Below are 22,003 nucleotides of genomic sequence, written 5' to 3'. Positions count from 1 at the left end.
GCTACGGCCTTGCACAGTTTTCTGCAAATACTTACATTAACATGTGTGAATACTCTTTCAATTTAAAAAAAGCCAGGAACTTGGAGGCATGTATATCCCATTTCTGCAGATATTGCGGATCAGTTTGAAGTAAGACTGAATAATCTAGTTCTTAATATTCAGGTTATAGCAATTGCACAAAATGCTCCCAAGAAGAGTAGCAAGATATAAATTCATGCTATGACAATGTACATTGAATACTGTTGAATAATTTAGTTTCTGAATGAATTTAGTCAGCAGTTTGTTTAGCCTTTTAATAGTCTATTGCCTACTTTAAAGGCTTCAACTTGCAAACTCTTCAGCACAAAGGTTTTAAACATATATTTTAAATCTAGCTACATACTTGCTCAGTTCTATTTTGCCAGTGAAAGCAGTGAAACCTGTGATAAACTGACCGATTCTGAAGTGGGATAAAGAAGTACATTGTCCTCATATTTAACTTAACCTTACATGTTAATTGAAAAATGTAAAATGCTAGAAAAAGTACTAAGTGTGCACTGCAGAACAATGCACAAGGTAACTGTCTCTTTAAAGTCTGAGAGAGACTCCTAAGGAATTCTCCTGTTCATTAAGTGAAAGAAAACAATAGTTTGTACTAGAGTTGAAATACCAAATACTGCTACAAAGACATGAAACTTGGTCCTACCTGACTAGGTTCTGTGATACTGACAGTGCCTTTGGATCTAAATTGCCTGAACCTCACTCGTATAAGCTTTCCATTTTAATGAAGTTGTTGTTACGCTTTCTGTTTGTAAAAGGATTCTCTGAATCTGCAAGGTACGGGATAGGAATTCTTTGTAGTGCACCAACATTCAAGACCAGTCTCAATGACTGGATAAGAAGGGAACTTGGTTCTGCAAGAATATGCCCTGCCTAAGACACAAGATCACAAATGAGGTGCCTGGTGACAGCCCTGGCGTTTGAAATTGGTTGGAGCAGTAAGGAGCCCTGCAGCTAAATGACTATAGCCCTGTCCCAGCTAAGCCTGCGCACTCCCCTGGCAATCAGAAAAAGCACAGAAATGAGTACAGGAAGAATCAAAAATAAAATATTTCTGGCAATTAGTCCAATTTACAAATAAGCAGAAACTACAAATTGTGTGTTCTATTACATAGCAATTAAAACTTTCACAGGTAGGTACCTCCCTAACACTTACTGCACAAACTCCATCAGCAGTCACTCCTAAGTCATCATTTGACTACTCTGGAAATGCCAGATGACTCCAGAGCCCATGTGATAAGAAATAGAGTTCATGTGATAAGATCACCTTGCAAGACAGGCTCCTTCCCGGCAGAGATGAGATGAATGAATGCTATATCCTTCTAGCTTTCAAGTGTGTTGTTTTTCAGGAGTTGCTCTTGAATGTCCATCACAAAAATGAAACAGAACAACACTGTGTTGGTCAGTATGACAGATTTCAACTCCAGCAAGTCAGATTGGTGCAATGAAGAAGAGAACAAAGAATTTCCAAATGTTCACAGGATCTAGCCATCAAGCCAGATCTCGATCGATAAAAGCATCCTTTTAAAAATCCTTTTGTTCAGGCAGTACCTGGAAGGGCAGTACACAAACGCCAGCCAAACCTGGAGATGCTATGAGTGAAGTTATGAGTGAAGTCTTGAAAGCAGTCTTACACATGCACACATGATTTAAGATCTACAACTATCCACATAGTGCCTTCACGGGATTAGATTTTATTAATGCCTGTCAGTGCTGGCTGATCCGCAGTTAATCACCAACTCCAACGAGCTACCATCTAGAATACTGTACGCTGGTACGTTAAGGCTCTCATGACATCCCAGCTGATGCTGCAGGCTTTATGTGACCTCTGTGAACGTTTGCATAAGGATTTGGTCCCTCCCCAAGCATGCTTGCACAACTGCCATACATCTCCAATACTTGGCTCTCTGAAAAGTCCTTTTACTGATATGTTACTGGCCATGCAGTACGTCTCAAACAGAATACCTCTTGCAGGGTCAGAAGGTGGCCTATTGACTCATAGGTTAAAAACCTGCACCCAGATGAGTTTGGAACCACTGAAAAAGGTTTATGAGAATGCTACAGATTTCCTGAATCACCTTGGATGTAGACAATCTGACAGGCTGAAGTCATCCTACATTTCATTAGGAGGAGATATTATGAACACAGACATTTTCTCTTGAAGTCTGCTGTGTCATCATTTATGGCTCCTAAACAAAAACGAGGCCACTTCTGGTTACAACAGACTCTCTCTGAGGATGGACAGGGAAGGTACTGCAAGAAAATACAGCCTGGAAGACATCACATTTAGCATTTTAGCACTCAGAGAGAGCAAAGCAGCTCCAAAAGGCAGTGCTCTGAGTGGACAGGGCTCTGACCTGTGCTGTCAGACCTGGCTTTGCTCTCTGCTGTACTGAGTCCCTACTTCTGGCCAGAGATTTGCTCATTCTCATGAAGAAAAACACATCCATAAGGGAAAGCAAACATTAACAACCAGCAGCGATGCTCCCACGACCAGTACTTGACATGGCAGGTGCTCCAGTGTCAGCTGCTGTTTCAACTATGCCAGTCCTACATGGCTGTTAAGAAGCAAGCAGTGTTGGGCTATTTGTCACTGTTGGAAAGTGGAGGCATCTTCTTTACCTTCAAACACTGCAGAAAAGGAGTAAAGCTCTGTCTAGTACCTCTGACTCTAGGTTGAGCACGGTCCTTCCTTGAATCCATCCATGATGGCAAAAGTTTAAGCATCTGCCTCCTTTTCCAATAACCAGTGGTTGCCCTGACATATTCATTTTGTGCAAGAATGGAGTCTGGCTTGTCTACCTGAAGGCAAACTGTCCCCATGGTTTTGGTGGGATGGGAAAGTGGAGAGGAAAGGCCATCGCTTCATTTAGATCTGATGAGAACAGTACAGATTGTTCCAGAAAGCTGATGTCACCTCCTCACTCTGATGCCTTATGCCCCTGATGGGAAAGCAATGAGCACACTGAGCAGTATGTGCAACTCTACAGAACAGCAGACAGAGACACTTGTGCCCATTTTGTAAAAAGAGAAAATTAATCTGTTACTGAAAGGATGGAATCTGAAGCCTCAGGTTGAAGAGCCCTGAACAGGAGATAAGGGAAAACATAAAAATGGTATTATAGAGGAGTGTGAAAAATGTCAGTACTTGATCTAAGAGTATTGATACAATCAAGAAATCAAAAGAATCAATTCAGGAAGGTACTAGCAATTTAGCCACAGCTTGGACAAGAAAACTAGCTTAGCTGTGCCCTGCTCTAATGGGAGGTGGCATGTAACCGAACGGGCAGTAACTTCTCTGCTTTTTTGCTCTCCTATAAGTGGACAGAGAACACATTTACAGTAATAGCAATTTGATTTACACTTTAAGAACATACAAAACTACTTAAATTTATTCAAAATACATAAAAACAAGCATTATAGAGCTGATTGTGCTGTGGTTTTACTACTACCTCAACTTAAACTACCAAGGACAATCTAGGCGTTTGCAGACATTTTTTAAATTTGATAAAATTCAGTCAGATTGTTTGCAGGATTCAGAAACACTTCCAAATTCATTAAGGTCTTATCTTTTTTGATGTTACTGCATGGGTATTTTTATTTTTATACACATAAGTACATGCATACTTACATAAACATATACACACATTTATGAAAAAACAACTTTTTGAAATCCTTTAGTTCAAGAAGGTTAGACAAAGACAGCATTACGAAGCATTATTATGCCCATTAACAAGTAAGAAAAAATCAGAAAGATAAAATAATGTACAAATGCAGCAACAGCAAATTAGTGACCAAACCAGGATTTCATTGCAGAACCTCTGCCTTCAAAGCAAAGACTCTGAAGGCTTACCACATGTGAAGTTCAGAAGAAATTGGTAAGCAGAATGCAAGCCACTAGGATTGGAGTTTAGCTGAGCTAACAGTTGTGCTTGAGTAATTGCAAGTGATCAGGACACTGAGTCTAACCTTAACTCACAGCAGAGTACTCAGCACTGATTCCATACTAAATTTAATGGACATAATGAACCATTATCATCACATCCAGGAGTATGGTGCATTTTCTTTGATTATTTCCATAGACTATCCGAAACTCAAGTCCACTTAGCTTGTGAAGTCTGATGAGAGCACAGCCTGAGGTAATACAGACACAAAAACAACTCATAAAAGATTAGGTCAGGCTTGATTTAATAAGGAAAAATAAAGTAGGACCACAGTGGTAGAAAAGGTGGTGGGTGTATTTTTGTGGGGGGCGGGAGGTTGTTTGTTCTTTATAAACACAAAATAGGATGATCATGTATTTGGCATAAAAACACACCAATGTATTTTTTTTTTCAATGTCTTTCTGGGGAGAAAACTGTTGTTCTATAGAAGTGAAAACAAAGGGCATGATAGAGAAACCATTTCTTTTATGGATATGACTATGAAGTATTTTTCTTCACTATCTTGTAAGTGTACTGTATTACAAATCTACTTTAAGATGTTTTAAACCACACTAAAAATAGGGTTTTGAGATAATCGATAGTACCATGTCACCAAAACAATTAATTCAAATTCATAATAAAAATTTTGGGGCAAGAACAGTCAGCTTCAGAACCATGCAATCCATACAAAAGGCACTCTCTCTTATATTTACTGAGCTCAGATATCTTTCTCACTGAAAGCAAAACAGAAATCTTTGAGTTAAATTAACTCTTCTGCCATAACAAAAGTGCCTAAGATTCATTTTTTAAAGGAATAATTTATCAGAATTCCCTTTAATGCTTTTTTCATAACATTGAAATACCTCTAAAAAGAGGATAAAAAATTCATTTGAGTAGAGGTGATCAGAAGGAAAAAAATCCACTCTGAACAAAGGTAAGCCCATTAACTTTTTCATAAAAATCAATATATATGATACTGCACAGACCAAAGAACTTGTAAAAAACAAAACAAAAAAACAAAACAAAAAAAACAAGTAAGAAATGAATCTGTGGGTTTTTCTTTAATTTTTATTTTTTTTAAAGCAATTTGGTAACTAAAGTACACAGACTTTGTTACCATATTTTCAATATTGTTATTTAAACGTGTTCCTTAAGCCCCTGAAGTGCAAAGATGATTTTCTGGATAAGAGAATATTATCATATTCTCTTTATGCATTTAACATGGGCACTTCAGCATTTTATGGGTAAGTTCAGTTAACAGTTTATTATATGTTACATTTAAAAAACAAAACAGAAGGGAAGACCTCTTGTTTTTTCAAAAACATAGTTGGTCATTTGTAACAACTAAAACTGAGTTTCTAACTGTATGTATGTGTCACTAGGTTGCAGAGCGACCTAAGCCTCACTTAGAAATAACAGAAATAATCATGAGGTCTCCAACATTATTCTAGTTTAGGTAATGTTGAAAAGCAGGCATCCAGAATGTTACTTAATTTTAAGAGCTATTAATTGCAGGCAGCTACAGAAAGAAGTATTTTTACCAAGCTATTTAAGAACCCAATTGAAAAGCTGCTATATGGCTATAGCTGGATTGCAGTGAATCTCACTTTTTAAAGACAATGTATTGAATCTAAATTTATAGACAATGTGTTGCATTTAAGACAACAGATTGCTGTCTGTTTGAAACCTGACCTTGTTGGAAATAATGATCACAACAGCTAGATTAACAAGATGAGTTATCTTCTCCATGGACATGGAAAAGAGTATTTCAGCTTTTTTTCAGCCAGTATTTCAGGTAATAGTTACAGGGCTCAGCTGGCAGGTATGTCCATCTTCTGGCAACCTAAAACCCAACAGTGACACAACTCCATAAAACTGCCCTAGCATCATCAAGATGGCAGAAGGAAATGGCATTGCAGACAGCCTTGAAGGCGTAAACCTTGGTAGCACCAGGACTGGATAGGCATCCTCACTGCCCTGTGAATAAGAAATTTATGAATGTAGGGAAAATGTTGAGAAAGAGTAATAAAAGACTGAGTTCCCAAATTTAACCTCTGGCTGACAGGTCACCAACAAGCAACACTTAGATGCAATAGTCACAATTCAATCCTACACTGAGAAGGCAGCCACTTGACTTTGTTCACACCCTCTATGAAGTCAAATGCTGCTGCATTTTTTATGTCATAGAGTTTGTTAGATATGAATAAAACCAGGCTTATCAACTATCTCCCTGCTTGCTTCTACTTGTAACCTACTAGCCAGCAGATCCCAAAATATTCCAATAAACTACACTTTGGGGTAAGATAGGAATACTCTTATACATTGGAAATATTGTCTCAAAAGCAGTATTCTTACCAACTGCCTTCCAGAAAATTAGTAGCACTGTATACATTATATCAATGTCTGCTGAGGAATCACCAGATAGTGAAACCTTCAAAATACAGTTTCACGTTTATGAAATACTGATATGAAATTTACACAATCAGCTTATTTTTTTGGCATCTTAGAGCTTTTCTCCAGGAACTAAAAAGCTGGTCACTATAGCTTCTCCCTACTCAACAGTATTTCCTGTCGTATTTTGACAGAGCAACTTTTGAGTTAAATTATTTAACTCAATTTTGAGTTAAATACTGGAAATGAGAGCGGGGAAAAACTTACAACCTCAAAAATGTGAACTGATTTATCCATCCATCTAATGTCTTCCTTGCAACATCTACATACCACAAGACAGATACAAATTCTGCAAAAGCACTGTGGGAAGAATTATAGGACCAGGATTTCTGGTAAGATTTCCCAACATTTTGCAACTGCAAACAGAACCAACAACAAACAGCTGAGGCAAAACACAGCTGATCTCCAGAGCAAATATGGGTCTGCAAACAACAAGCTTCCATACTCAACTCGCTTTTACAAGTCTTTCTGTGAATTTAGTCAACGTTCCCTATATTAATTTGATTTTTCTGGAAAGGATTTTCAAAAGCACTTATATAATTTAGAAGCACATGTCCTGTTACAACTTGTGAGGATTTGAGCTCTAAATCTCTAGGGCACTTTTCAAAAATCTCACTCTTATCAGTAAAATGGAAAACCAATCATTACTTTCTGCTTTCTAACTATTCTGATACAATGACTAAAAGGAATATCCAGTTCTGTCCCTGCATGAACTCCTCACTTTTCAAAGGCTCAAGAGGCTAATATAGCCTTATCATGACTTCAGGTCAAAAGATTGAGTCTAATGGACCAATGGAAGGAATTAATTTCAGAGCTCAAGACCTTTAATTGAGAACAGATGGTGCCTAGTCCCTATAAATTTAAAGTCTGGGGCCTGTTAACAAAAGCATCTAATCTCATCTCAATTGCCATAAGCAGTCAGGATCCAGCAATATTGAGTTTACAAAACAATATAAAAATCTCCTACGATTCTACTGAAAGCAAACAAGCAGCAAAGACAGTTAATGAAAAAGACGTCATATGTTCTCTGCAGCTAAAGTAGTTAAGGGAATGAGCAGCAGAATTCCCCACTGAGTGCAGCTTTTAAGCAATTTTAAATAAATCTCCTCACAGAACATATAGCAATCAAGCAATGAAGAACTTAGCGGCTTGTATAATTCTGGTTAACTCTATGTGGAAGGAAACTGGATATCACCCACTTAACCAAATAGTGATAATAGAGACAGTTCTCTTCCAACACATTTTGACCTGGGTATCTTGGAAATTGAATATTCAAAGGAGCTTCAAATATTATAAACTATCTTGACACATTCAATATCCAGCTTCAACAGTACACAGAAACAACAACTCTGAAACCTCCTCCAGCAACTTATTTTTGCCAAAAAGGATCCTGGACTTCTCAGTTCTGCTATTTTTCTACAAACTGCACAGGTGACCAATACAGTTTGGTTCAGTGATACCAACTGCAAAAAGAAATTGAAGTTTTGTACAGAATTCTTCTTAAGCTATCTGCCTCATTCGCAGACTGAGACCAGATAGCTTGTCAGCAGTGATTATATAACACATTTTATTTATAACTATAAAACATTTTATAGTATATTGCATTTTTGAAAGAATTTCTTTTCCCAGCACACAGCAGATCAGCAGCAGAGTGTGTAATATCAAAACAACTATCCCTTGCCTATGCTCATGACTGCAGAAAGATTCACTACGGAAATGCACTGAAGTTTTTGGATCATTTGAAGAAGAAAGCTGCCTTCAGCCCTCTGCGTTTAATCTGTAACAAAACCATGTGTGTAAGCTGTGAAATTAAAACCATGTAAGAAAAGGTCTTGTAAGAACAAGAAACATACATACATACACACATTAATGCATCTATTTTATCACAAGGGACAAAAAGCAATCATAACGTGGTCAACCAGAGCAGTCAGCCTGTTGGCTTTACTCTGTAGTAGCATAACAATCTGTGACAACAGCTTCCCAGGTTGGTTGCTTCTTTTTATGTTGCAAATACCACAAATGCTCACATCTCGTCTCTGATGTACCTAGTCAGCAGCCACAGTACCTGAAGGAGGGATTCACCAGCAGCTGCACAGAGCCTCCAAACCCCAGGAAAACTGCCATCTATTACAGATGCCCTGATTGAAGATGTGAGATACGCCTATTAACCATTTGTGCATTCATAATTTAATCTGTAATTAATTCACATTGTTTTCCTTATCTTTTTTAGTCTCATACTGTGGTTTCACAACTGTGAAATTAAAAAGGAAAAAAATTAAAGCAAGATATTGGTAACTATTTTGCAAATCCCAAGTGCTATGTAAATTCCTGGACTAACCCATACCGACAGCAGCAGGCATGAAAGGCTCTTCCACTGAGAGGTTTTGAATGTGGAGTGAAAGAAAATGCATCTCCTTGGTTTCTGTCTGCCAACAACATTCTTCCCTACAACATACAAGTGAAAACAACAGATAACTAAACACAAAACATATAATTTAGGATGAAAGTGCTGGATGAGTGGGAAAAGAATAATAATAAATGCTACAGCTTCTTAGCCAGCATTTCCTTTCCTGTGAGATTTGAGACCTCATCTTCCCACCTTAAATTAAGGAAAAAAATCTTAAATTTTGCCAACATATCAGGCAGATTACTTAGACCAAACAAAGCTCTGACTGCCTCAGTTTTAATAACTGTAAAAGGAATTCATTTTCAAAGTTGACTTGAAATTTAATTTTGAACTGAATTCTCATCTGAATGTAAGAAATATAACTTCTTATCCAGAAAATATAAAAACAAATTTTCACATGTGTTTAAAAAGAGATTGTTTTAAAGAACTGTCAGTTCCAAAATTGTTTTCAGCCTTTTATATACAGAAAAGTCTTGACTTCCAATCAGTATTTAAGTTCTCTATCTATTATTTCACCAGTATCCAAAGACAGTAGCCTATGATTGTTACTGATTCTCTGACAACAGCACAGCCTGCATTTAAAGTAAAAAGCATTATTAGATTATTTCTCAATGACATTATATTTAGTTAAACAAGCAAATGCAATTAAAATCTTATTTCAAATCAAAATCATGTGAAGCTTTAAAAAGTTCTCTTAATCAACTGAATATGAATAAGCCTACTGTTTATATAGAATCATTATTAGACTTCACCTATTTCATTAATTTTGTTTTGCTAGTGAATATATAAATGTATATGTATATTTAGATCCATGTATGTGTATATGTATGCCCACACCCTTATATTCACATAATTGTATAGGAGATGAAGGAAGCAATGGCTGAGAAAGTTGCTTTCAAATGACAACAAGCAAAACAATCTCAGTTCTTCCAGGCTTTTCTTCTTCTTTTTTATTCCGGTGATAATTACATCAATAAACCTGACTCAGCAATTCCGTTGCTCTCTAATTCATTAATTAAAACAATTTAGTGCTACCACTGTGATTTTTCAAGGACATCAAAACCACAGTCAAAATCAAAACAGCAGAGATCATCAGTTTATAGATGTGCAAAGCATGCTTTGCTTTCATGGCAACCTCACAATTAAAACACAACCCAAGTGAAAAATAACTTTTCTTTTTCAGATTTCCTTGCGTAAGCATGTCCAGAACACATTTTGTTTAGGTGAACCAACCAACAATATTTGTATAGCAACATTAAAAAGAAAAAAAAAATCCACCAAAAGTTAGCCATTTACAATCAGAAGACCAATCAAGATATTAACATTATAGTAAATTGCAAAGCAACCTTCTCATAGCCTTCATTTTCTCGGTACATTTCCTGTTTATAAATTTTTGGGTCAAATGGTAACACACTTGACTTACAAAAAATAAAACCAGAAAGACACTGAAGTTCTTTTGCCCATCCTCTCCCACACAACAGGACTGACAGGAACTATAATACCAGGTTGACAAAAAACAATTTAAAGTAGTTTTTGAAAATATCTTAGATGACGAAGTATTTGCATGGTCCTCATCAATCGCTTTCACTGTTATCCTTGGTGCTACGTTGTCTGAGCTAAACTTCTCTGTTTCACTACTTGCACTGCTTGCTTCTGGCTGTCTTTGCCACAGTAACCTTCACAATGGCCGCAATATCCAAACAGAAGAGGCCAGGTAAAACATTCTGAATTCTCCCCATTGTTTCTTAGTGTCGTATGTCTAAATTTGCTGACCATTCTTGTTAACCTTTCTGCAGGCCTCTAGTTGGCTGGCATTTTCCTCACAACATAGTGCCAAAACCAGTCACAGAGACACAGTACCTCTGTCTCAGCACTGCTCAGAGCAGCAGTAGGGTTATTTCAGCTGTACTGCATAAAAGACATGTTATAAGGTCATGGTAGAAACCCTCACATACTGCAGAAACTGTTTGTCCTCCATTATAACCTAGCTACAGGAGAGGAATACAAAAACATTTCCAGGACATGCCGGTCTGGGGATAGGAAAGCCAAAGCTCAACCGGAGTTGAGAAACACGGTAGAGGAAGAGCAAGATGCTAGGTACAGGTACCACTTAGACCAGCTGGGCATCCACAAGCCTTGGGGACAGACAAAGGCATCCCCAGGTGCTGACAGAGCTGATCAGTGTCACTGAAAGGCCACTCTGATTCACTGAAAGGTCACAGAGGTTCCTGATGACTTTTAAAGAAGATAGAAGTCATTTTATCTTGAAGAAGTGCAAGGACTACGTGGGGAAGAAGAAGCAGTCAGCCCCACCCCAGTTCCCCAGGAAAGATTATGGAACTAATACTGCTGGGATTATCCTTCATATGCCTGGACAGGGCTCCAGGAAAAGGAAATCCTTGAGAACAGCTGGGATGGATTTACCAATGGCAAATCACACCCAACAACCTGACTGCTGTCTATGATCTGCCTCAGCAGACAAAGGGAGAACAGTGATTTTTTTTTTTCTTGAAATTAGCAAGGTTTTCAGCATGGTCTACCATAGCATCCTGGTAGCCATGCTGGAGAGAGATGAACTGGATGGGTGGGCTACAAGTGTAGAGAACGGGTGCCTCAGGCTGGAAGCACACTGCTTCGTAGTTCAGAGACCAACTGTTGGCATTAATTAATGGCTTTCTCTAGGGACTAATATCGGGGCTGGTGCTGCTTAATGGTTGTACTACATGTAACATGTTGAGAATGAATAGGATGGAACATGCCCTCAGCACGTCTTTGAATGATGTTAATTAAGTTGGAGAGAGTGATCAACACACTGCAGGGCAAGACGGCCTTTCAGAGGGATCTCAACAGGTCGTGAGAACGGGCAGAAAGAAGCTACAAAGTCCAAAGGCAGCATAACCACATCTAACAGCACCAGCTGGAGCCCACTGGAGATCAGCTTTGTAGTAAGGAGGAGTCATCACAGACAAGAAATTCAGCAAGAGTCAGCAATGTGCCCTTGCAGCAATAAGAACTAACCCCATACCCAGCCGCATTCACAATACCAGATAGCACGCTCTTGGAAGTGATCAGTCACCCTTTTTTCAGCATCTGAAGATCACATCTGGCATATAACAACCACTTTGGGGCTCCCCAGTACTCACACGACAGACTAGAATTAATTCCACGGAAGCTGACCAGGATGATTAGAAAGCTCAAGGAGAAGCTTAGAGCACTGAGTTTGTTCAAGCTGGAGAGGGTAAAAACTGGAAACCTAACTTGGGTTTTCCAACACCTAAGATGGTGGTCACAATGGCAGCAAGGGAAATTCTGACTAGATATAAAGGAAGAAAAACAAGAAGCTGTCTAAGCACTGGAACAGATGTCCATAAAAGATGCGGGTATCTTTTTTTCTTGGAAATGTTCAAAACTTAACTGAACAAAGCCTTGAGCAACTTCATCTAAATTACGTTAGTTTAGCTCTAAGCAGATGGTTGGACCACAGGACCTCAAAAGTCCCTTCTAAGCTGACTTATTCTCTGATTTTCTAAAGGACTGAGATCTAGCCACTTGTCTTTCTCATATTTTGGAAACTGATTACTCCCACTTAAATGCAGGCCTTCGCACTTGTACTTACTGAACTGCATTTTCTCATGTGGAATTACTTCCCCAGCTTTCATCCTGTCTTACAAAGCATATGCGATTTTTTTTCCAGGTTACAACACTCTATTTGCATTATCCAAGCCATTAAGAAAATCTATGGCACACTATGTGGAGTACTATTTGATTCAGCTTGACAGCTCATGAAATACTGATAATCATTCCTTATGCATTTTTCCAATAATTTGTACTTTCGCCATGCAATAATGAACCCAGACCATGTGCCTCTACTTAGGAGTATGTCAGGAGTGAGACTGTGTTAGAAGCCTTACTTGTGTCAAAATACCTGTTATGTTAGCATCTGCTGCTTTATGCTCATCAAGGATGGGCTTACACTATCACAGAAGGGAATCGTTGTCAAGTGATCAAATCAGTGACAAGACTTATTTCACACAAGCACATACTTGTTACAAAACAAACTTCTAAAATTTTTTTCCTCTGTCTAGGGCTTTTCCTAGCTACCTGATTAGACAGCTTCTCCTCTTTCCCTTTGTCCCTTCTGAAGCTTCCTTTCTGTTTGTTTTTCCCTTCCAGAACCATACCCATCCTCAGCGCTTTCTCAGACATGAGTCACAAAAAGCCCAGAGGCTATAGGTGCCCTATACATGCAGGACAAATTTTATTTACTTAGGTAACCTCTAGTCCTTTATTTAATAGCACAAATGTTAGCGATGTGATCAGTTACTCTGGTAGCAAATGCTGAAATAAGAAAAGCAACCACAAGAAAACATATCAGCAATATATTATCAGTCTTCCTTGACTGCTGAGTAATAACTCTTTCTTTCCCCTTTTCTCAGCATTCATGCTTCTGTGCACATCTTCACTTCTTTGTTTCTTATGCCTCATAACTGTATTTACATAGAATCATAGATTGGTTTGGGTTGGAAGTGACATTAAAGACCATCTGGTTCCATCCCCCTGCCATGGGCAGGGACACCGCCCGCCAGACCCAGCTGCCCAAAGCCCCATCCAGCCTGGCCTTGAGCACCTCCAGGGATGGGGCATCCACAGCTTCCCTGGGCAGCCTGTGCCAGGGCCTCCCCTGAGCCTCTGAGTGAAGAATTTCTTCTTAACCTCTAATCTAAATCTCCCCCCTTTCAGTTTAAAACCACTACCCCTTGTCCTATCACTACACCCCCTGACAAAGAGTCCTTGCCCAGCTTTCCTGTAGGCCCCCTTCGATGCTGGGAGGCTACTATAAGGTCTCCCTGGAGCCTTCTCTTACCCAGGCTAAACAACCCCAACTCTCTCAGCCTCGCTTCATAGCCTTTCTTTCAGCTGCATCTTTTTAAGATCCTCCTGATGAATCTGACCTTGCTTCCATTTCTTTCCTGAAATTCAGATCTCTGAGGAAATCCTGAGCTATGCCAGTTGGTCTTGGAAACATCTCTTTCACCATTCTTTAACATCAGAAGTATTTATAATCTTGACAGACAAGTGTAAATTCTCTGAAATTCTCTTAGATTTGTTTTTCTTTGCAGAACACAATTCTAATTTTACTACCGTCAGCTGTTGTTAAGCCTACAGTTCCCATGCATCAGAAGATTTGGTTAGATCTTTTCAGAGTGTCAGCCTGGTGGCCCATACCAGACTCCCACCAGATACGCATCATTAGGACGGCCCTTTGGAATCTCATGCCCTTCCTCAATGGCAAGTTCAGCAACACTCAAACCTTTGAGGTCCAGAAGATCCAAAAAAGTTATTGGAAAAAGATCTGCTCAGCTGTTCCCTCTTATGGCTGCCACTAGCCAAAAGAATCATCAACACGATTTTCAATTCCATTAACTGTGAATGCTGGGAAGATGTACCAAAACACAACTGCAGACCTGCAATCATAATGTAACAGAATCTGATATTGGGATAACTGCAAAACACATGACAATATTGCAGAAAAACAGGGACGACTCCTTTTGTGTACGGATTTCTGCTCCACGTGTCTGTAACCAAAGAAAGAATGCATATTCTTGTTTAGGTGCTAAATACTATTTCAGAACTGAGTTCTGTCAACAATAAAACAGACAGATTTCCTGGCTATGAAATTTCTTAGCAGCAAAGCAGGATTTAAAGAGACATTGGCATGGTTAATGAGGGGTAGATAATTGCTAGATGGAATACTGTGGGAAAGAGTGAAGAAGCTGTAAATGGTGGTATGGCAGTAAGATGAATATTAATTCATCAGATATGTGGCTGGTTTTGATAAGTAGGCTCAGGGTTTGCCTAGCAGGTAGCAAGCAGCTCCTATCAGTCGAGCTCTTTCAAATCAAGTTTTATCTTAGCATAAAGAAGGATGTTAAACAGGTAAAAGGGTCTAACACTACTTCCTGAATGATGTGCATTATGTAAGAATGCAGAGTTCAAGTGTATGTTACAGATGTAGATGTTAGAGAGAACAGATTTAAAAATGTCTTGTCAAGTACCTTACCAATGTACTTCTTGGTTTTCAGAGATCTGAATGCCAGTAAATTCACCATTCTGGAAGGATAAGAGAGTATTAGGTTCACAAGAATGCTGTCTTCAGAAACTGGCAGAAGTTGGAGAGGAAGCAGGCAGGTGCCCAAGCAGCTGATAAGCTCGTAATTTCTGCTCACAGAATCCCTCAGCAATGGACATTCTGCTAGCAATATCTGCTTTTCCATAGCTGTGAAAAATGGGTCCAAGTTTCAAATCATTTATCTAACCAACTCAGAATGACTGGCCTGAGGCCATGATCTCATATTCCTCCCTCTCTTTCTTCTTTTCATTTTATTACATCCTAATATCCTTTGATTTTTTTTTTGTTGTTTTGTTTTAAGACAAATCTCCATCAGTGAAAGATTTTCACTGAAGAACAAAATACTCCCCCCTATTCTAGTGCCAGTGCAAATATTTCCTGTATGCCTAGTTAGCCTTTGTAGATGTGGGCAGGGTCAACTAAGTCGCATACATTTATCTGGATAGCCTAAATCTTGGAAGCACTGTCAATATTGCCTCCAAAGGGATGGAAACTGGTATGGATTTGCTTAAGTTTGAAATCGTTTTAGTCACAATTGTTGCTGTAGCCTCAGCTTGAAGCCTGCACAAGAAGTGCATACAAAGCTGGTAATATAACTTAAAAGAAATAAATAAATACATAACTCTGCAATGAGCTGCACTTCAGGAATAACTTGCTCAATTAACCTTCATGTTTTGACTATTATCTTTCTGATGTCACATTAGGTCAGGGATAGCAGTTTAATGGCTTTAAAAATAATTCAAACAACTACATAGATTCTAAGATACCTTAAAATATATTGACCTTTTCAACAAAATAGCCATTTGAAGCTTAACTGTAACTTCTAGCTCACATTCTGCTTGAATATTGATCACTTTTATAAGACAAGCTTCAGTAATCTTAGAACACATTAAAAACAAAAAGTTACTGGCGTGCATGTAAAAGACAGGCTGCTTGAATTTCAAGAACACGGCTCCTAGAACAATTAATACCACAAACTTCATGACAGCATTTTGAAATAGGAAAGCATGCATGTTGTGTTGATCCGTTTTTAAATACCATATTCTTGTTTCACCTCCTTTTGCCTCCAGGAGGACTGCAATGGAGACGGAGAAGAAAGCCTAAGAAGCACGTGAGTGCTGAGTGTGCTCCAGTTGTACACACTGTACATGACACTGGTAGATTGCCCAGATTAACAGATGCAGGACCTCCTTCAGGGAGGCTGACATGACAAATCCCTCAGAATATGATGCCAAAAGTCATATATGGAACTTAAACAAGCTCAGAGAAAAATACTTCCTTTTAGAATGATTTATTAAGCAATAACCCAAACCTTCGGAGGTGAGAATTTATCTATAAACCCTATGTCTGGAAAACAGTTCTGATGTTTTCTATACAAAATCTGCTGGCATTCACTAAATTATTAGTGTATTTAAAACTCTGCAACAATGATGTCCAACTTTTTCAAAGAAACTTCTAATCGTGCCAGTATGGCCAGTATGCACAAACTTACTGGCTTTTGTAGGATCTTAGAAAAAAGCTTGAGAGCTCAACAACTAAAAGTTAGAATAATCAGCAAAGTATTTCCACTCATTCACTGTAATTATGCAAAAAACCTAGATTTTTGCCTTTCTGAGGGAAATGCAATCCACAACTTCTTCAGAAGAGCAGAGATACCCAACAGCTACAAGGAAGAGAAAGAAATTGTGTTTTGACGCCAAGCTTCTGTTCTTACCTACCAGGCAAGAAAGAAAACCTTACGTACATTCAACGAATAGTTAATCCTGAGTTCATAAACCCGTAGGATAAGTCACATTTCTCACCATTATGAATAGTCCCATTAACTCCAATGAGGTCTGCTTATAGTAATGGGCTATTTAAAGCAGTGAGCAGTTTTCCTAGGTGAACGCCAGCATCATTCAAGAACTGGGACTGGGTGAGGAAAGTATGTTCTGGTTTTGTGTTTTGTTCATCACAACCTGTTGCTCTTTACCTACATCAGTGATAAACATGATGCACAAAAATGCATTTATCTGTAAAAACTGTACCATTGAAATTCAGTCAGGAAACCTGAAAGCACAGTACACAGGGACACAGTACAGAGGACTGGTTGTAATTCTAGCTTTGATTCAAAGCTTTATCGGATTTGTCAGACTTTAACAGCATAGTAGCACAGCTATTAACGTCAGGCCATAAATTAACAATACTCACACCTGCAGTCTGGTCCTTAGAGTACAGCACCTGTGCCTGCCAGGACAGTATTGCTTCCCTGGCTTTAAACTGTATTTTCTATTCTGCTGTGAGCATTTAACATACTGACTTCCAACTACATTTATAAAATCGTTTCTCAGCCAAATCTCCCATGTTGAGTGGAAACAAAAATGCAGAGAAAAGCACCAGAGAAGATTAAGGTATTCACCACTTCCATAACATCTCCAACGAAACGAGGACCCATGACATGGTCTGAGTTATGTACGTTTCATAACCCCAGGGGACTTTCAAGCCATCAAAATTTCATTAGCCTCACAGCAGTCCTAGTACTTTCTTAAGCTGGACTGCTGGCCTCCCTATCAATAAATAAATCAACTGTAATCCTTTTAGTGACTAAACTCTTCTTTGAAGTAGTATCAAACATCAGACACTCCTTGCAGGATTTTAACCAGTGTGTCTTTTCTAACATATTCAGCTTTCTCATACACAGAATATAAACTCTACCTTTAATCTCATGGAGGGACTTTTGGCATATTGTAACCAGATATATGGAGCTTTAAAAAAAACAAGTTTATTAAAAAAAGCATTCCTAAACTATCATTCTTCTGAGGCATTGACCCCTTTGATAAAGTATTGATACAACTCTCATACGGAAATTGTGTGTGTGTATGTATAAACACATACATAAAAGATCATTAACCTAGGGTTTTGCAAAATACTCAAGACAGTTTCAGCACAGATCTTTCAAAAGAAAAATCAGAGGACTGCTCAACAATTTTTTCTAGACTGCTTTGCAGATGAAATATCAATAGCCATCCAACAACCCCACTGTCAAAAGGAGGTAAGCATGTACTCCTAGCTTCCTTTATCAAAGCTTGCTTCTGACTCAAAATAAACTTTCCAAGCACGAGACAAAACACTTTTGAATATGGACAGCTGACTCCTCAGGTAACACACAGCATTAATTCCAAGATAAAAAGCAAAATCCCATTTGAGGCAGCCATCTCGCACAGGAATCCAGCTAGAACCAGCCAGCACAGGAAAGGCAGTGACTACGGCAGCTTCAGTTTTGTGTTCTCAAACTGAAGTTCAAACAGTAAATAGATAGGACAAAGCATTACTGCTTGTAGTTTAAAATACAAGTGGTGCACTTTTTTTTTTTTTTTTATGATCACAGAAGTATCATATCATAATAGATACACACACTGCTGCTTACCATGGTGTGTTACAGCTATGGCCAGAGGATAGAAATAAAATTGTTGCAGCTTATGTACAGCTGAGCAGACATGTTTAATAAATTAATAAACTGAAGCATACATAACTAGGCAATAGCCATCTCACTAATTTTCATTTACTCATTTTTCCTTTATTCTTCTTTTGAATTTGTCGCATAGGAAGTCATGAAGTTAATAGAACAATCATTTTAATTCTACTGAAGCCGCAAATCTTCTGCAAATAAAAAAAAGTTAAAGATAAATGTTTTCTAAGATTTGTGCACTTTGCATTTAACACCACATCAGGTTCTGTTCATAACCTCAAGTTGAAGTACAAGATTTTGCAAAGCTTTTAAAGTGAATCAAGTCAATTGTATTAACCTCTTTTCATTTAAACACTAAACCTTAATATACAATGGTCATACCCCATATCCTACAAAGCTGTTTAGATTTTTTTTTTTGGTCCAGGTTTTAATTGCGCAGTAATCCAGTCCCCCAGGCACATCAAAAGCCACAAGCCTCTTCACCACAATTCCAATTGCTCTCATCAGCCAGTGAGCTTGAATCATGATCAAATTTGTTTTCCAATCACATGAGCCCTGTTAATAAGCTATTCTCTGTGTTCATTCATCCATTCTAAGATTCTGCAACTTCTTTGAGATGTCTTAAAGTGGAGTTCACGACAAAACCTTGGATTTCAATCTGGCCTCAGGGATCAACTTTATCACCACTTACTTTGCTGCTCCCCAAAGGGTAACAGGTGACATGGCCCAAGATGAAACAGAGCTAATCTTATTTGTGATTAAACTCTTCCAAAATTACAGCTAAAACATCACGCCCAAAGCTTGCATTAGTTAGGATTGATAGTGAATATTGACTTTTCTGGGAAGGGGAGGTAAAAAAAATAAGTAGATAAATAATTCAAGGCCACTCCTGGAACTTTTAATGACTTGAAATTATTGAGTGTCAACTGAAACAGCAAATAAAACATTGATTTATATATACGTGCATATGTGTAAGAACTTACCATTTTCACTGTCGGACTTGTTCTCGTGTTCGGTATCAGTCAGAGTGAGGGCTGAGTTGGAACGGCTCGACAGACAGGAACTGCGCCCTGACTTGACCCCCCTGCCCCAAAGTCTCATGGCATGCTCTGGAGACATCACTCCTTCATTTTCAGTATCAGCATCTGACCCTGCACTGATAGAGTAACCTCTGTGGGGGAGCCCCATTTCCGCACAAAATGCCAGTCCTCGACGAGTTGCTGGTTCACAAACTCCTAACTGCCTTAGGGTAAAATTCTGTCCTGATTAGGGGAAAAAAAGATAACAAAACATGAGAATTAAAAAAAAAATTAAAAAAATACAAAGCTAAAAGTAAAAACTCTTCATGTGTGTAATTTTCTCAGGCATCACACAAGGTGTTTTGTCAAAACTGCATATATTACAATCAAGTGGTTCCTTTTGTCTCCAGCTCTCAGCAGCACCCCTTTTCATACATACTGCCTTAGCACTGTTTTGTCAACTGCTTCAACACATTGAAAGTGTTCCTGGGTAGGAGAGAAACAGAACAGAATCTACAAACTGAAAGAAGCCAATTCAGCACATGAAAGGATTGAAAAGAAATGGCAAGCTTTTCTTCTCTACTTTTTTTTTTTTTTTTTTTTAATTTTTTAAGTGTGAAAGCAGTAGAAGGTATTTGTCATGATTAACTTTTTTTCGTCCAGGCTAGAAGCCTAAGCAACAGGGTATTTTTCTGTACACCTAATGTAACAATGGAAAAACTAAATGGGAACACAACCAGCTTCATCTTTAATAGATCTCTGCCCTCATTTAATACACAAATGTAAATAAATCAGAAATATATCGTAAGACTGCCACCCACTACCTGCAGAACTGCAGTATGTTACTTTTTTTTTTTGTCTCTCTGAATCCTGAGAAACGATTTAAGCTTTCACTGCTGAAGCAGAGCCTGCACATTTTAAACAGACTTTTAGCCTCTGTTTTGGGGCAGAGCGAGAGACATAAGTGAATCCCAAATGATTGTATTAATAAATTAGGTGCAATAAACTCATGACACTTCAATAACTTAAAGTCTCTAAATTATGTGACACTCAAAAATGACTGCCTTTTTAATGGCTGTGTCTTCATCCTGCTTTTATGTCCGCAGATTTAAGACACCGTATGATATATAGACACTTGGCAAGCTCATTTGCATGCCTATACCCACAGTGCTTTTCCACTCTTGCTCACAGTTATTTCATAGCTCTGGGAACAAATTAACAATACATATTCAACTCTTGAATCTGACGGGCATCCTAATTTCTCCAAAGTTAGTTATTTAGTGTAAAAATACATGTTAGTAATATCTTTAAAGCTTATAATGTAACAGACTCCTCTTGATTAGAAATTAATAGAATTGCAGGAGTATGAATACAGAAGTGTAATTCCTGAAATATTAAGAGTGAATGCCCTGGCCATTTACGCATTTTAAGTGAGCCAGTTAATTACTTTATTGCCGTGGTCACACAAAATTGTTGCTGAAAGTTTCTTTGCAGTCAGAACCATAAATTAATTCCAACAATGACTCTCATAAGCAATGAAAATCTTTACTACAATTAGGTACAAAGCTAACTACATTTATCATGCTGCTGTGAATAAGGCTTAGAGTGAAAATGAAGCTGGAGAGGTGCACTGCAAAACAAATGCAAAAGCAGCAAACGCATCTATGACTGTGGCTGAACAGCATGAGGAGTTTAAGATGGGGGATTATCACGTGCACTGACAGTGCCTCGTCATTTTAAAACCGTCATGCCATGTGACATCATGCCAGATATTCAGGCGTACTCAGACGAGAAGCAAACAGGCCAAACAAACCACCCAGTGGTAACGGGGTTAGGGCAGAACACATGAAAGCATCTACAGTGCTTCCTATTTAGCATTTTGGCAAATATATGCTAAGGATGGCAGCTTAGCATGCTGGTGTCATGTGTTTGATAAATTATGACAAGAATCTAGGTTTCCAAACAGCTCCTGAAGCCAGAACCAGACACAGGAGGAGCCCATGTGCAGGTGTGTGAGTGTGCCTGCATAGGCACTCACACCCAGAACGGCTGCTGCATGCTCACTGCATGGCTCAGAGAAGCAGCATTTTAGGAGCAAAATAGAAAAAGATGCTTAGGCTTTATGCCTGGCTCCCTGTCACCTCCCAGACCTGGATTTTCAGGTTTGCAGGCCCAAAAAGTGGGGGAGATTGGGGGCTGCAGCACCCAGCTCTGCAAAGCCCCTCCCTTCACGCCCAGCAACCCTGGGGAACCACCTGTGCAGACACAGCACTTCAAAGAGACCACTGAACCTTTTTTTTTTAATGATTATTGTTTTTTTAGATTGTAATTTTTACTTTTTAAGCTGCTAGGCAAACTTATTTGTAACAGAAACTCCTTCAGGCACTCACTCTACAGGAACACCCATGGTCACTGCCTAGGAGGCTGGCTCCCAGGCACAACATGCCTCCCAACCACTACTAATGGATTTTATTTGTCCTTTATTTTACAACAACCTGCCTCCACATACAACATTTCCTGCTTCCTGCCTTTTTTCCCCCCTCTTCTGAATGAGAAGAAAGGGAAAATGGCATGTCCCAGCACCAA

The 22,003-nt window shown here is 38.7% G+C and overlaps 1 protein-coding gene across 25 annotated transcripts in view; it reads right to left on the bottom strand.

Moving 5' to 3' along the window:
• The window catches only part of TENM3 (teneurin transmembrane protein 3), a 1,325,064-nt gene that overhangs the window by 283,558 nt on the left and 1,019,503 nt on the right, over positions 1-22,003 (bottom strand). For 19 of the 25 annotated variants that reach the window (XM_068681265.1, XM_068681272.1, XM_068681274.1 and 16 more), the window contains one exon: positions 19,382-19,660. The exons of the other annotated variants lie outside the window; for them this stretch is intronic. In XM_068681265.1, coding sequence (XP_068537366.1) covers positions 19,382-19,660 — 279 coding nt within the window. The remainder of the gene's footprint in view (positions 1-19,381; positions 19,661-22,003) is intronic. 25 annotated transcript variants of the gene reach the window in all.

The sequence above is a fragment of the Anas acuta genome, chromosome 4 (genome assembly GCF_963932015.1).
Source record: "Anas acuta chromosome 4, bAnaAcu1.1, whole genome shotgun sequence".
NCBI lineage: Eukaryota > Metazoa > Chordata > Aves > Anseriformes > Anatidae > Anas > Anas acuta.
This window is presented reverse-complemented; position numbering and strand designations above follow the sequence as displayed.